Source organism: Vulpes lagopus, chromosome 13, assembly GCF_018345385.1.
Source record: "Vulpes lagopus strain Blue_001 chromosome 13, ASM1834538v1, whole genome shotgun sequence".
NCBI classification, from domain to species: domain Eukaryota; kingdom Metazoa; phylum Chordata; class Mammalia; order Carnivora; family Canidae; genus Vulpes; species Vulpes lagopus.
The window spans coordinates 11020437-11035515 of record NC_054836.1 but is presented as its reverse complement, the minus strand read 5'-3'; the positions used below and the strand labels follow the sequence as shown (position 1 = coordinate 11035515).

General features: G+C 45.2%; 1 protein-coding gene across 1 annotated transcript; it reads left to right on the top strand.

The window, feature by feature from the left end:
• Positions 1-11259: 11259 nt before the first annotated feature.
• On the top strand, positions 11260-14720 carry LOC121475010 (histone H2B type 1-F/J/L-like). Its single transcript, XM_041728150.1, has 2 exons — positions 11260-11313; positions 14250-14720. The coding sequence occupies exons 1-2, from the start codon at positions 11260-11262 to the stop codon at positions 14685-14687; spliced, it is 492 nt and encodes a 163-aa protein (XP_041584084.1). The 3' UTR covers positions 14688-14720.
• Positions 14721-15079: the final 359 nt, after the last annotated feature.

Sequence of the window (15079 nt, the reverse complement as noted above, 5' to 3'; positions counted from 1 at the left end):
TTCATAGTTAGAAGACATGTATTCTCCTCATATCAGCTTTCCCATGTGGCACCAAACATGTTTACTACGAGACCCAAACAGCCTTCATCCCTCTGTAAAGAGAAGCCAGAAGTGGACAAATCTATGTTCAGTAATTCACATCTCTGTGGTTTCTCTTTAAAAAAAAAAAAAAAAGATTTTACTTATTTATTCATGAGACACACAGAGAAGGAGAGAGGCAAAGACAAGCAGAGGGAGAAGCAGGCTCCTTGCAAGGAGCTCAACATGGGACTTGATCCCGGGTTTCCAGGATCAAGCCCTAGGCTGAAGGCGGCGCTAAACCGCTGCGCCACCCAGGGTTGCCCTGTGGTTTCTCATATTTAGAAATGATCTGGATTTTCAGTGAACGCCCATCATTCAACTTATCTCAGTATCACTGTAAGGTTTCTGACTGCTAAAAAAGACTTGGAAGCTATTTTTAAGTAGATGTACCATAAAGTGTAATAAGTGTTGAAAAGCTCATTTATAAAGCTTTGTCTTATTTGCATCCACTTGCTCTTAAGCATTATGGTTGGATTAGCCATGACAACCTTACAAGATATTCAGCAGCTCCCCATTATCTAAATTCTGTAAAAGAAATAACATGAGCATATTTAGTAAACCGAGGTAGAGTAAAAGTATCATATTTAATGCCGTCAACTCTAAAGAAATGCCTTTTTAAGTGAAAGCAATAAAATTTAAGCTGGCTTGTAATTACCAATGATGATCCTGGATCGCATGAAGTTGAAAAATACATGGCTTAGTTTGTATATTTTTGAGAGTGTACTTCATCTCTATCAACGCTTGTTTGCTTTTCGGCCCATTAACCAGAGCGGCTTATAAACTGACTTTGGCACCATTCTCCAGAAGTAGAGATCCATCACATGTTTGTAACATGCATACACAGACGTACATAAACGCACACGCATATACAAACAGATCTTATGGTTTTCAACTTAAAATTTTAACTATGAAGTAGGTAGGATCATGTAAACTCACTAGTTGATAAGGGAACAGGTGTTTCTGGCAGATGTTGGGCTTGTGGGCTCGGAGGGCAGATTGCCAATGCTTTACACTAACACCTGCGGGAGAGACTTCCAAGGTTTATATTTGCCCTAGACAAGTAATCTCAGGGCAGCTGTGGACTTGGTTTGGGGCAAGAGAATGTTTATAACGGTTTGTGTTTTATTTTTTTTATAAATTTATTTTTTATTGGTGTTCAATTTGCCAACATATAGAATAACACCCGGTGCTCATCCCGTCAAGTGCCCCACTCAGTGCCCATCACCCCACCCACCCACCTCCCCTTCCCCCACCCCCTAGTTCGTTTCCCAGAGTTAGGAGTCTTTCATGTTCTGTCTTCCTTTCTGATATTTCCACTCATTTTTTCTCCTTACACCTTTATTCCCTTTCACTATTTTTTATGTTTTTTAAACAGCTCCCTTCCCCTCTTTCCCTTTGAGTCTCTGGGCTTCTGTAGGCAGCGTTTGGATAACCTCCTGGGGTGTCTCTGTTTCAAGGACAAGGTAAGACTGTCATCTCAAGGGACAGAAGACAGAAAGGAAGTTTCCTCCTAGGAGTTTGGGGTGTGTTTGCCTATTATCAGAACTCTAGGGTAATGATTATTTTAATTTTTCCTTCAGAGCAGGACAGTTCTGCTTCCAAAGTCCTGATCTTTTACAGTGTCTGCATCTGCAGGCTTCTTGAGACGAACAGAGGACATTCGGGAATCATAAAGGCAGGTGGTTCCTGAATTGTTTCTAGAGGTATATTTCTGGTTTTGCAAAGATTTGTCAGATAAGGAGAGTGGCTTTTAGTTCCCCAAAGAGGTGTGTTACAGCCTGAGTGACATCAAGGGGCTGCCTCAGCCATGCAAGCAACTGCACTACCCTCAGTTTGCTTGTTGATGTCAGGGAGATCCCCAACTACAATGGGAAGCAACAGACCCCTATGTTCAGGATTTACAGCTGTGAGTCTTTGGAACATTTCAGCAAATCCTTCCCTAAAAGGCCTCCAGACAAATAGACTCCAAGCTGAGCTCAAGCCCAATGCAGGACTTGATCTCAGGAGCCCAAGATTGTGACTTGAGCCTGAATCAAGAGTTGGTCACCCAAACAACTGAGCCAGCCAGGTGCCCCTAAAGTTCATTTCTCTATAGTCCTATCCTCCCAATGAGAATTCAACTAGTCTCACTATTTCAACTATTTGCTTGACAAAGATTTCCCAGGCTGGCATAAGGGTTTAGACTAGGTAGTAGTAAAATACATTTGGAAAAACTGAACAAGGTCAAATTTGAAAATCTTTGCATTTGCCTGTACAGTTATATAACAATAAAGGAAGGCATTTAAAGGTTAGCCCAGCTAGCAATGGACTAAAATGGGAAGAAAAAGGATCAATGGCAGGAAGGTCATCTAGATGTTACCAAAGCCAACTTTTGATTATTCTTCCTTGCTGCTTTTAGGACCTTTATTATGGAAACTAAAACCCCCACAGTAACGACCAAATTTGTAAATATTTTACATCTAAATCTAATTCATATTCCAAATTTTACTATCTCTGACCATCCACCTCTTCTCTCCCACTCTGATGCTCCAAGGATCAAAGAGCCATTTAAACAGGAACATCACTCTGAGCTAAGTGTCCAACTCCTGGGTTCAGATCAGGTCACGAGCTCAGGGTCCTGGGATAGAGACCCTTGTTGGGAAAAAAAAAATCCCTGCTCAGCAGGGGGTCTGCTTCCCCCCCCCCTCACTAGTGCACTCTCTAAAATAAATAAATCTGTAAAAAAAAAAAAAAAAAAAACCCAAAACAACTTTTTAACCCAGTTATAAAATAAATCATGGAGACAATATATAATATGATGAACTACAGTTAACAACACAGTAGAGCATATTTGTTTTTGTTTTTGTTTTTTAAGATTTTGTTTGTTTGTTCATGAGAGACACAGAGAGAGAGAGGCAGAGACGCGGGCAGAGGGAGAGGCAGGCACCATGCAGGGAGCCCGACATGGGACTCGATCCCAGGACTCCGGGATCATGCCCTGGGCCGAAGGCAGGTGCTAAACCACTGAGCTACCCAGGCGTCCCAGTAGAGCATATTTGAAAGTTGCTAAGAGAGTTGTTGTAAGTTCTCATCACAAGAAAAAAAAAATTGTAACTGTGCGGTGACAGATGATATCTAGACTTATTGTGATCATTTGCAATATATACAAACATTTAAAAAAAAAAAAAGGCCTCCAGATGATCTTCTTTCTCTCTGGGTATGTGGTTTTATTTTAACTTAACAGAGAGAAGTCCTAAACAAAAATTCCTCCCAGACTCCAAATATCAGCTTCCAGTTTGGCCAACCTGGGACCACAGAGCCATGTGAAAAAGAAAAATCTTTTTAAATATCATGTCAGCTATATCATACTTAAAGGATCTATCCAACAAGAGGACCTAACAATCCTCAATATATATACCCTGAATGTGGGAGCTGCCAAATATATCAATCAATTAATAACCAAAGTTAAGACATACTTAGATAATAATACACTTATACTAGGTGACTTCAATCTAGCACTTCCTACACTCGATAGGTATTCGAAGCACAACATCTCCAAAGAAAAAAGAGCTTTAAATGATACACTGGACCAGATAGATTTCACAGATATCTACAGAACTTTACATCCAAACTCAACTGAATACACATTCTTCTCAAGTGTACATGGAACTTTCTCCAGAATAGACCACATACTGGGTCACAAATCAGGTCCTAACCGATACCAAAAGAATGGGATCGTCCCCTGCGTATTCTCAGACCATAATGCTTTGAAATTAGAACTAAATCACAACAAGAAGTTTGGAAGGACTTCAAACACGTGGAGGTTAAGGACCATCCTGCTAAAAGATGAAAGGGTCAACCAGAAAATTAAGGAAGAAATAAAAAGATTCGTGGAAACTAATGAGAATAAAGATACAACCATTCAAAATCTTTGGGATACAGCTAAAGCAGTCCTGAGGGGGAAATACATCGCAATACAAGCATCCATCCAAAACTGGAAAGAACTCAAATACAAAAGCTAACCTTACACCTAAAGGAGCTAGAGAAAAAACAGCAAATAGATCCTACGCCCAGCAGAAGAAGAGAGTTAATAAAGATTCGATCAGAACTCAACGAAATCGAGACCAGAAGAGCTGTGGAACAGATCAACAAAACCAGGGGCTGGTTCTTTGAAAGAATTAATAAGATAGATAAACCATTAGCCAGCCTTATTAACAAGAAGAGAGAGAAGACTCAAATTAATAAAATCATGAATGAGAAAGGAGAGATCACTACCAACACCAAGGAAATACAAACGATTTTAAAAACATATTATGAACAGCTCTATGCCAATAAATTAGGCAATCTAGAAGAAATGGACGCATTTCTGGAAAGCCACAGACTACCAAAACTGGAACAGGAAGAAATAGAAAACCTGAACAGGCCAATAACCAGGGAGGATATTGAAGCAGTCATCAAAAACCTCCCAAGACACAAAAGTCCAGGGCCAGATGGCTTCCCAGGGGAATTCTATCAAACGGTTAAAGAAGAAACCATACCTATTCTACTAAAACTGTTTGGAAAGAGAGAAAGAGATGGAGTCCTTCCAAATTCGTTCTATGAGGCCAGCATCACCTTAATTTGAAAACCAGACAAAGACCCCACCAAAAAGGAGAATTATAGACCAATATCCCTGATGAACATGGATGCAAAAATTCTCAACAAGATACTAGCCAATAGGATCCAACAATACATTAAGAAGATTATTCACCATGACCAAGTACGATTTATCCCCGAGACACAAGGCTGGTTCAACACTCGTAAAACCATCAATGTGATTCATCATATCAGCAAGAGAAAAAACAAGAACCATAGGATCCTCTCATTAGATGCAGAGAAAGCATTTGACAAAATACAGCATCCATTCCTGATCAAAACTCTTCAGAGTGTACAGAAAGAGGGAACATTCTGCAACATCGTAAAAGCCATTTACGAAAAGCCCACAGCAAATATCATTCTCAATGGGGAAGCACTGGGAGCCTTTCCCCTAAGATCAGGAACAAGACAGGGATGTCCATTCTCACCACTGCTATTCAACATACTACTGGAAGTCCTAGAGTCAGCAATCAGAAAACAGAAAGAAATAAAACGCATTCAAATTGGCAAAGAAGTCAAACTCTCCCTCATTGCCAATGACATGATACTCTACGTAGAAAATCCAAAAGCCTCCACCCCAAGATTGCTAGAAATCATACAGCAATTTGGCAGCATGGCAGGATACAAAAACAATGCCCAGAAGTCAGTGGCATTTCTAGACACTAACAATGAGACTGAAGAAAGAGAAATTAAGGAGTCAATCCCATTTACAATTGCACCCCAAAGCATAAGATACCTAGGAATAAACCTAACCAAAGAGGTAAAGGATCTATACCCTAAAAACTATAAAACACTTCTGAAAGAAATTGAGGAAGACACAAAGAGATGGAAAAATATTCCATGCTCATGGATTGGCAGAATTAATATTGTGAAAATGTCAAAGTTACCCAGGGCAATTGACACGTTTAATGTAATCCCTATCAAAATACCATGGAATTTCTTCAGAGAGTTAGAACAAATTATTTTAAGATTTGTGTGGAATCAGAAAAGACCCGAATAGCCAGGGGAATTTTATTTTATTTTTTTAAAATTTTTTATTGATTTATGATAGGCACACAGTGAGAGAGAGAGAGAGGCAGAGACAGAGGCAGAGGGAGAAGCAGGCTCCATGCACCGGGAGCCCGACGTGGGATTCAATCCCGGATCTCCAGGATCGCGCCCTGGGCCAAAGGCAGGCGCCAAACCGCTGCGCCACCCAGGGATCCCCGCCAGGGGAATTTTAAAAAAAGAAAACCATAGCTGGGGGCATCACAATGCCAGATTTCAGGTTGTACTACAAAGCTGTGGTCATCAAGACAGTGTGGTACTGGCACGAAAACAGACTCAGAGATCAATGGAACAGAATAGAGAATCCAGAAGTGGACCCTCAACTTTATGGTCAACTAATATTCGAAAAATGAGGAAAGACTATCCACTGGAAAAAAGACAGTGTCTTCCATAAATGCTGCTGGGAAAATTGGACATCCACATGCAGACGAATGAAACAAGACCACTCCCTTGCACCATACACAAAGATAAAGTCAAAATGGATTAAAGATCTAAATGTGAGAGAAGATTCCATCAAAATCCTAGAGGAGAACACAGTCAACACCCTTTTTGAACTTGGCCACAGTAACTTCTTGCAAGATACATCCACGAAGGCAAAAGAAACAAAAGCAAAAATGAACTATTGGGACTTCCTCAAGACAAGAAGCTCTTGCACAGCAAAGGATACAGTCAACAAAACTAGAAGACAACCTACAGAATGGGAGAAGATATTTGCAAATGACATATCAGATAAAGGGCTAGTTTCCAAGATCTATAAAGAACTTATTAAACTCAACACCAAAGAAACAAACAATCCAGTCATGAAATGGGCAAAAGACATGAATAGGAATCTCACAGAGGAAGACATAGACATGGCCAACAAGCACATGAGAAAATGCATCACTTGTCATCAGGGAAATACAAATCAAAACCACAATGAGATACCACCTCACACCAGTGAGAATGGGGAAAATTAACATGGCAGGAAACCACAAATTTGGAGAGGATGCGGAGAAAAGGGATCCCTCCTGCACTGTTGGTGGTAATGTGAACTGGTGCAGCCACTCTGGAAAACTGTGTGGAGGTTCCTCAAAGAGTTAAAAATAGACCTGCCCTACGACCCAGCAATTGCACTGCTGGGGACTTATCCCAAAGATACAGATGCAATGAAACGCCGGGACACCTGCACCCCGATGTTTCTATCAGCAATGGCCACAATAGCCAAACTGTGGAAGGAGCCTCGGTGTCCATCGAAAGATGAATGGATAAAGAAGATGTGGTTTATGTATACAATGGAATATTACTCACCCATTAGAAATGACAAATACCCAGCATTTGCTTCGACGTGGATGGAACTGGAGGGTATTATGCTGATTGAAATAAGTCAATCGGAGAAGGACAAACATTATATAGTCTCATTCATTTGGGGAATATAAAAAAATAGTGAAAGGGAATAAAGGGAAAGGAAAAAAAACAAGTGAGAAATATCAGAAAGGGAGACAGAACATGAAAGACTCCAAACTCTGGAAAACGAACTAGGGGTGGTGGAAGGGGAGGAGGGCTGAGGGTGGGGGTGAATGGGTGGCGAGCACTGAGGTGGGCACTTGACGGGATGAGCACTGGGTGTTATTCTGTATGTTGACAAATTGAACACCAATATAAATAAATTTATTAAAAATAATAATAATTAAAAAATAAATATCTTGTCAGGTTCCAGGTGAGCCAAAGAATAGATATTCTTGCTGATATTAAGTAACCCTTGGGATTGAAGATGGTTCCCCGAAAATAGGCGAAATATGCTGCCCTCCCGATATGCACTGCCACTCCCAACGAAAGGAAGATTTGGACAATGTTCATGGAAGCTGCGGACAGTAGGCAGTACCCCAGCTGCAAGTGGTACACAACCCACATTTCTGGGAGGCCATTTTTTGGGGTCCCCAACCTGCCAGTTGTCAAACTAAGTTCCCAGGGCACAACAGAAGCCAAAAATAAGGCAACAGCTGTCCCTGGGGAGAGAAAGGATCAACAACCCCTGGGTACCCAGAAGGAAACCCATAAGTCACCATTCAGAGTTCTAATTTTTACAAATGTTTTCTCCTCAATGTGAGTTTGGGAAGTAAGAAACAATGTGAGATTTTACCTTCCTTCCTGGACCATGCATCCCAGAGATCTGGTAAGTCTTCTCACCCTGGGCCAGCATCTACCTTTGCTCCTGGGACCTCATCAGCAGGTTCTGGAATTAGCCGAGTGTCCCAGCAGCCTCATCCTGGTCACCAGAAGCTGTAAAGGAGGAAAAATAATTTTCTGTCTAGCGTTTGTGGTGAGTACTTCACTGAGACCCCTTTTGCTCTGGGACACCTCATAATGGACAAGCTCATCCAGGATAAAAGTTCTGTGTCTCAAGATTATCTTTCAGATCCAGGTGGCCAACAGGCACATGAGAAGATGATCAACAACACCCATAACCAGGGAAATACACATCCAAACCACAAGATACCACCTCATACCTGTCAGGATGGCTAAAATTAACAAATCAAGAAACAACAGGTGTGGCGATGTGGGGGAGGGGGAACCCTCTTGCACTGTTGGTGGGAATGTGAACTGGTGCAGCCTCTTGAAAACAGGATGAAAGTTCCTACAAAGTTAAAAATTGAACTACCGTACAATGCAGCAGTTGAACTACTGGGCATTTACCCGAGGATACAAAAATACTGATGTGAAGGCACATTGCACCCCGAGCAATGTTATCAACAAGAGCTAGACTATTCGGCCCAGACATCCATGGGCTGATGAATGAAGAAAGCACACACACACAAGGGAATATTATTTAGACATAAACAAAAGGTGAGATCCTGCCATTTGCAACAACGTGGATGGAGCTAGAGTGTGTGATGCTGTGACTGACATAAGTCAGTTGGAGAAAGACAAATACCATATGACCTCACTCATAGGTGGAATTTAGGAAACAAAACAAAGGAGCAAAGGGCAAATAAGAGAGAGATAAACAAACCAAGAAACAGACTCTGAACTACAGAGAACACAATGATGGTCACCTGAGGGGAGGTGGGCAGGGGGATAGGGAAACAGGTGATGGGGATGAGGGAGGGCACCTGTCATCATGAGCACCAGGTGACGTGTAGAAGTGCTGACTCACTACATTGTGCACCTGACACGATTATCACACTGTGTGCTAACTAACTGGGATTAAAATAAAAACTTTAAAAAAGAAAGAAGACTGTCTTTGGTGACGTTTACTGTTTTTTTCAGCCTTTAAACAAAATCTGACTCACCTGAGGCCTCACGTCGGAGCCCATCTGTTTTTCAGCCATTTCCCATCCGGAAGCTCAGACCAGGACCTGAGTGGGCCTCAGCCATGGCCAGCAGAGGTGGCAAGAGGGCAGCAGGGTCAGAGGGGCTCAGCAGGGACCCACACCTGGTTGCCTGCTGCTCTGCCAGCCATCAGGGCCTTCCTGGAGGGGGGGGAGGGTCCCATTTCTGACACTAGCACCGTGGAAAGAGAAACTGAGGCATATTAAACATCGCAAGAGTGTATTTGAGCACAGATGGATTCAACTCAGGCAGCATGCAATCCTGCACATGGGAAGCCATTTGGAGGAGCCGTACAAAATGCAGGACTTCTGTAGGCAGAAGAGAATGGAGACAAGGAAGTCATACATGCAAAAAACCAGTGGTTACTACACGGTCACTTTTCTCTAAGGAGAGGATGGCAGGGATCCACCAGCAGATTTCCTCCCAGTGCCAACCACATGATTCCTGATCCACTGGTTTAAGAGTCCATTCTGGGAGAGCCAACTCGGTCATTGACCTGTGTGGGTTGTGCAGAGAAAGTAAGTGCAAGTGGACAGCATCTATAGGGCGTAGAGCTTGCACACAGAGCTGCAAGTCAGCAAGTCAGAAGGACTCCTTTGTAAGACTTCACGAAGGTCATAAACTAACACGCAGACAGAAATCACACGTTTTAACATCCAGGAGTGCTGGGAGTGAGAGCATTGATCCACAGCTTCAGGACAGAAATAAAGTTCTCTTTATGCCACTCATCCATGAAGCAGGTGCACAGTGCATGCTTGGTCTGAGCAGTCATGCCCACCTACAAAGACATGGGACCTGGACTTGTAAGTCCGGATGGTAGAGGGTTTTTCTCTTATCACTCTGCCTCCCTCCCCTTCCCTCCTCCCTCCATTTCTTTGGGAAATCTCAGCTTGCCCTCCTGTGTTCCATCTGCCAATATGCGGTGGTTCCTGACCCCAAACCAGCTCTCCCAGTCAGCACAGGCTGCTGTGACAAACAGCACTGACCAGGCCACTGGACCAACAGGCATCTATTTACTCATCCTGGTTCCAGGGGCTGAAAGTCCAAGATCAGCCAGTTGGGTTCCTGATGAGGTCTCTCTCCCAGGCATGCAGAGGGTTCCCTTCTCACCATGTCCTCACATGGAACACACACGGAGAAAAGCAAGGGCTGTCCTGCCTCTTCTTATAAGGACACTAATCCCACCACAGGGGCCCCCAGCACCAGGACCCCACATAACCCTACTCTCCTCCCAAAAGCCCTGCCTCCTGACACCATGCCACTGGGGATTAGGGTTTTGAATACAAATTTGGGGAAGACACACATTCATTCCATGGTAGCAACCCAAGAGAGTCAGGTCCTGATTTTCCAGCCACTCTGTGGGGGTAGAGCAATTCCCAAATCTTAGCACCAACACAGAAACACAGCTTCTTACTCAAGGCCATTTCTACAAATGTTCCCCTCCTATTCCACTGCAAGTCTTCCTCCAAGGCTTCCCAAACCACAAGGAAGCCAAGAAACCCCAGCCGGACCTGGTGGGGGGACCAGCATTCCCAGGGTTCAGAGAACCAGGGCGGGTGAGGGGACTGCGAGGGGCACATGTGGCTAGGAACCCCCTCCCCCTTACATGGGGCCTGCAGGCCTAGGGGCACCTGGGCCACCTTCAAGGGCCAGCAATGTGGGCCAACACCAGGGCTGCCCTGAGAAGCGTCCCATGCTTGCTCCAATGCTCTGCTGGACCCCTCCTAAAATCCTCAACAGTCCTGGCCCAAGATGCCAAAATTCTCATTTTGCACCAGACCCTGCAAATCGTGTCACTGGTGTTGTTACATACTCAAAGCACGTCATCCCCAGAACTCCCACTCCTTGGTCACAGGTTCTCTGAGCCACATGTCTGGGACTGAAGATGTTCAGGATGTGCCACCCCAAAGCACATGCCTTTGGGATACTGATTACTTGGGCCTGAGGATGCTCGAAAAATAACACAGGCTGGTAGAGCCTTTCTCTGAACCCCCCTTATCTGCCTAAAGACAGTTCCTCCCAAAAGTCCCTAATGGGCATCAATCCCCTCCAGGAATCATCACAGGAGACAAGAAAGAGGTCCAGGCTACAACCACAGACTTTATTACAAACTAGCACACCTGCCATCTGGTCTCCAAAGAGCCCAGTCATCTTTCCTACAAACTGGTCACTGCCTCTCAGAGGCCCACACCCACCTCCCCTGTGAAGATGGTGGATAAGCTCTCCAACCTCACTTTCCACCCCTGTGATGCCTCCACGCAGGTAATATTAAAAATTAGTAAATTCATGTACCTTTTCTCCTGTTACTCTGCCTGTTGTCGACTCACTTCATGGAACCAGCTATCGAAGCCTAGGAGGGTGGAGGTAAACTGTCCCCTCCCCAATATCGCAAATGCATTCACATCTGCTGCCAGTGAACCTCAGCTGACACCGAAAGACTGCTTCTGAACGTTGTTTCGAGAATGTCAGAGAAATTTGTGCCAACTAAATCCATAGGTGAAAGGGAAGTGATTCCTACTTGGACTGCACCTCCTGTGCAAGATCAGGCTTCAGACATCTTCCAAGGCTGCCAGGAGGCAAGATGAATCATTTCTATATATTACTCATTAAGTCTCTCGGGGAACAAAATAATGATGTCCACAAAAGTGCTTTGGATAAATGATCCAGAAACAAGCTCTTCTATTGTCTTAAGGCTCTTGTATTCAAAGACTCTTTTTTTTTTTTTAATGGAGTCAGCAATTGTGGAAGTGAGTGCAATTTCATCTATAGCACTTCCATCTTTCTACGGCATTAGAAGTTATAAGATTTCTGACTTTTTAAAAAAAGGTTTTATTTATTTATTCATGAGAGACACACAGAGAGAGAGGCAGAGACATAGGCAGAGGGAGGAGCAGGCTCCCTACGGAAGCCCGATGTGGGACTCGATTCCAGGACCCTGAGATCATGCCCTGAGCCTGAGGCAGACGCTCAACCACTGAGCCACTTAGATGCCCCTCTGACTTTTTTTTGCCAGAAACTTGAACACAGAGCAACACATTTGTGTTTTAATATTTTTCTTCTACACACCACATCATAAATGGTGGTCTTTCCTTGTTCAAAATGAAATGAAATTCACTATCCAAATATTTTAAAATTCTAGGTTGCACTTGTCTTGGTTCTTGGTGCCAATCTGCCTGATTTCTAGGGTCAACCCCCGCCTGACAGGCTGTTTAACTTGGGACATGTTTTCCTCAGCCTTTTACTAATCATCTATAAAACAGAGTTGATAATAGTGCATGCCTGAAAAGGCTGTTATGGGCACTACATTGAATTAAGGATTTATTAAGTGTTTCCTGGCTTGTAATGAGCTCTATAGAAATGTTTGTTAAGTTAACTACCTATTTTTAAGGTAAACATAAAATGGTTAATGCTGAGTATGTGTAAAGCCTCTCAGGGCACCCACAATGCCAAGAGGCCCAGGGATCTCAGAAGACATATTTGCATGTGGAGGGCATTTGTGTTGGTATCTTGAAGGCATCTTGTTAACTCTCTGAAGCTGAAAGCCATCTCGACTTGTGGGCATCACCAAGTCTCCTGGTCTGCTTGGATAATGCCCTGGATGGTTAAAGTGGCCGGGGGAAGGACCCCCAGACCAGAGCTGTTTAAAATATAGAGTCTGAGTTAATACCCCAGGATTCTGCATTTCTAACAAACTTCCCAGGTGATGCTGAAACAAGTGAGAAATGTGAATGTCTAACCCCCTTTTTTTTCTCTCTTGTCATTTAACATATAGGAAAACTTAACCTGTGTTTATAGGAATTAATTTAATGAGGAAGCAACTGATGACTTCTGATAAAAACAAGACAACAGGTCCAAAATGGAGTGCCTTATGCTAAGCGCCAAGACTTAATTTACTCAAAGTGTCAGCTGTCCCAGAAATGGAGTCAGTCAGGAGTCCCCTCATCAGCACTAGTGAGGTCATTGGTCTGATGGGCTCTTGCTGTCCAGGTAAAGGAAGGTGACCTTTCAGTAACGCTTTCTTTGCTTTGTTGGAAGCTCAGTTCATGCTCAGTTCTTCTTATATAAGATTTTCATTTTGTGCAGCTCCTTGGAGCTCCTATCTGTTAAATGAGGTGCTTCCCGATTCGAATCAATTTTGACTGATAAATTCTTAATATTTTTAATAGGCCTCCACTTTTCCTATAACAGATCAATGAGCCGGTGTTCTGATGCCTGGTTAGAGAGTAATACTATTTAAGTGTAGTAAGTATGTATGTATTATGTATTTATATTGATTGATTGATTGATTAAAATAGAGCCTAAGCATGCCTGCAAGTGGGGAGGGAGGGGCAGAGGGAGAGATTCTTCAAGCAGAGTCCCTGCTGAGCGAGGAGCCAGATGACTCAACCCCACCAACCGAGGTCATGACCTGGGGTCACGACCCCAGATCAGCACCTGAGCAGAAACCAAGAGTGGAGTGCAACCCTGTGCCAGGCAACCCTCTGTGCCAGGCAGGTGCCCGTAGCCGAGGCTATTTCAGTAGAGTAGGTGATATCATGTGCCCCTTCAAAGGGGAGTAGTCAGAGCTGAAACACAACACCAAGGACGACTGTTGCCCTTGAATCCCACTTGTTTCCTGCCTCCAGCTGAGAATTGGCTCCCATGCTGCACTTCCAATCCGAGTACCTTAACGCAATCTTGCGTTTCCTAAAAAGTTATTAGGATTTACTCACGAATTCTGATATAGCTCTGGGGGGGAGGGGGATGATGGAAAATAAAGAAGTTAGCATCATTCTGCTCAATAAGCTTCAGCTTCTCCTACCTAGCCCTCGGCCTCAGAAATGTGTCTGCCCCTCGCCCAAAGGAGATGCAGGCGGGGGATTACACCGGCTTCTAATCCCTTGTTTCAGCATCCGTGTCCCTATTCGCATTTTGCCCCACGCAGGACCTACGATGAACAAAGGCCCCAGCTCTCCCGGCTCTAACAAAGATGCTCCAGCCACCTCCCTGCGCACCGCACAAGCGCCTCCGGATTGGTTGGATTACCGTCCAATAGGAAAGAAGAGCCGGCGTCCGCTATTTACATAAATCCCTAGCCGCCCACGCGTGCGGCCGGCCGGCCAATCGGATCCCAGAGTTTGGAGCCTTCATTTGAATATGGAGATGATAGATAAATATCGCTGCCAGCGAAGCTGCTAGCATCTCCGCGCCGCCTCCAGGGCCGGTGTCCCCGCCCCGCGGTTTCCCCGACCCCCGCCGCCTCCGCCCCTCCCTGCCCTGCCGAGCCCTCCCGATCGGCCCCCGCGCCCAAGAAAGGCTCCAAGAAGGCCGTCACCAAGGCGCAGAAGAAGGACGGCAAGAAGCGCAAGCGCAGCAGCAAGGAGAGCTACTCCATCTACGTGTACAAGGTGCTGAAGCAGGTGCACCCCGACACCGGCATCTCGTCCAAGGCCATGGGCATCATGAACTCGTTCGTCAACGACATCTTCGAGCGCATCGCCAGCGAGGCCTCCCGCCTGGCGCATTACAACAAGCGCTCGACCATCACGTCCCGCGAGGTGCAGACGGCCGTGCGCCTGCTGCTGCCCGGCGAGCTGGCCAAGCACGCGGTGTCCGAGGGCACCAAGGCCGTCACCAAGTACACCAGCTCCAAGTGAGGCGCACCGGCCACCCCGGAACACAAAGGCTCTTTTCAGAGCCACCTGTGCTCACAAAGGAGCGTGCCACCCGGGCTGGTTGTGACGGCCTGGGGGAGCGGACGGCGGGACCTGGCCCGAAGCCCAGCTCCTGTACAGGGGTGTCTCCCCCAGCCAGACCCCGGAGACGGGGCCCGGTGAGGTGAGGACGCACACCACCTCCAGGAAGGCCTCGGGCGACCTCCCCACCAGCACCCACCCCCCCCCCGTGTCCCTTCGTGGGTGAGACCAAGGTTCGCTGCGCGCCACCTCCGCTAGGCCCTGAGTGCTGTCGTGTGGCCGTAGCCCCTAACCCGGCGATGAATTGAAGCAGCTATTCTCGGGCGTTGCGCGCTTCTGTTGAAAAGAGCAGG

Excerpts from the sequence above, each read along its gene's own strand:
- LOC121475010 (XM_041728150.1), top strand. The coding sequence starts at position 11,260 with ATGGTGGATAAGCTCTCCAACCTCACTTTCCACCCCTGTGATGCCTCC. Across the intron at positions 11,314-14,249 it reads CCTGTGATGCCTCCACGCAG|GGCCGGTGTCCCCGCCCCGC; the intron begins GTAATATTAAAA and ends CGCCGCCTCCAG.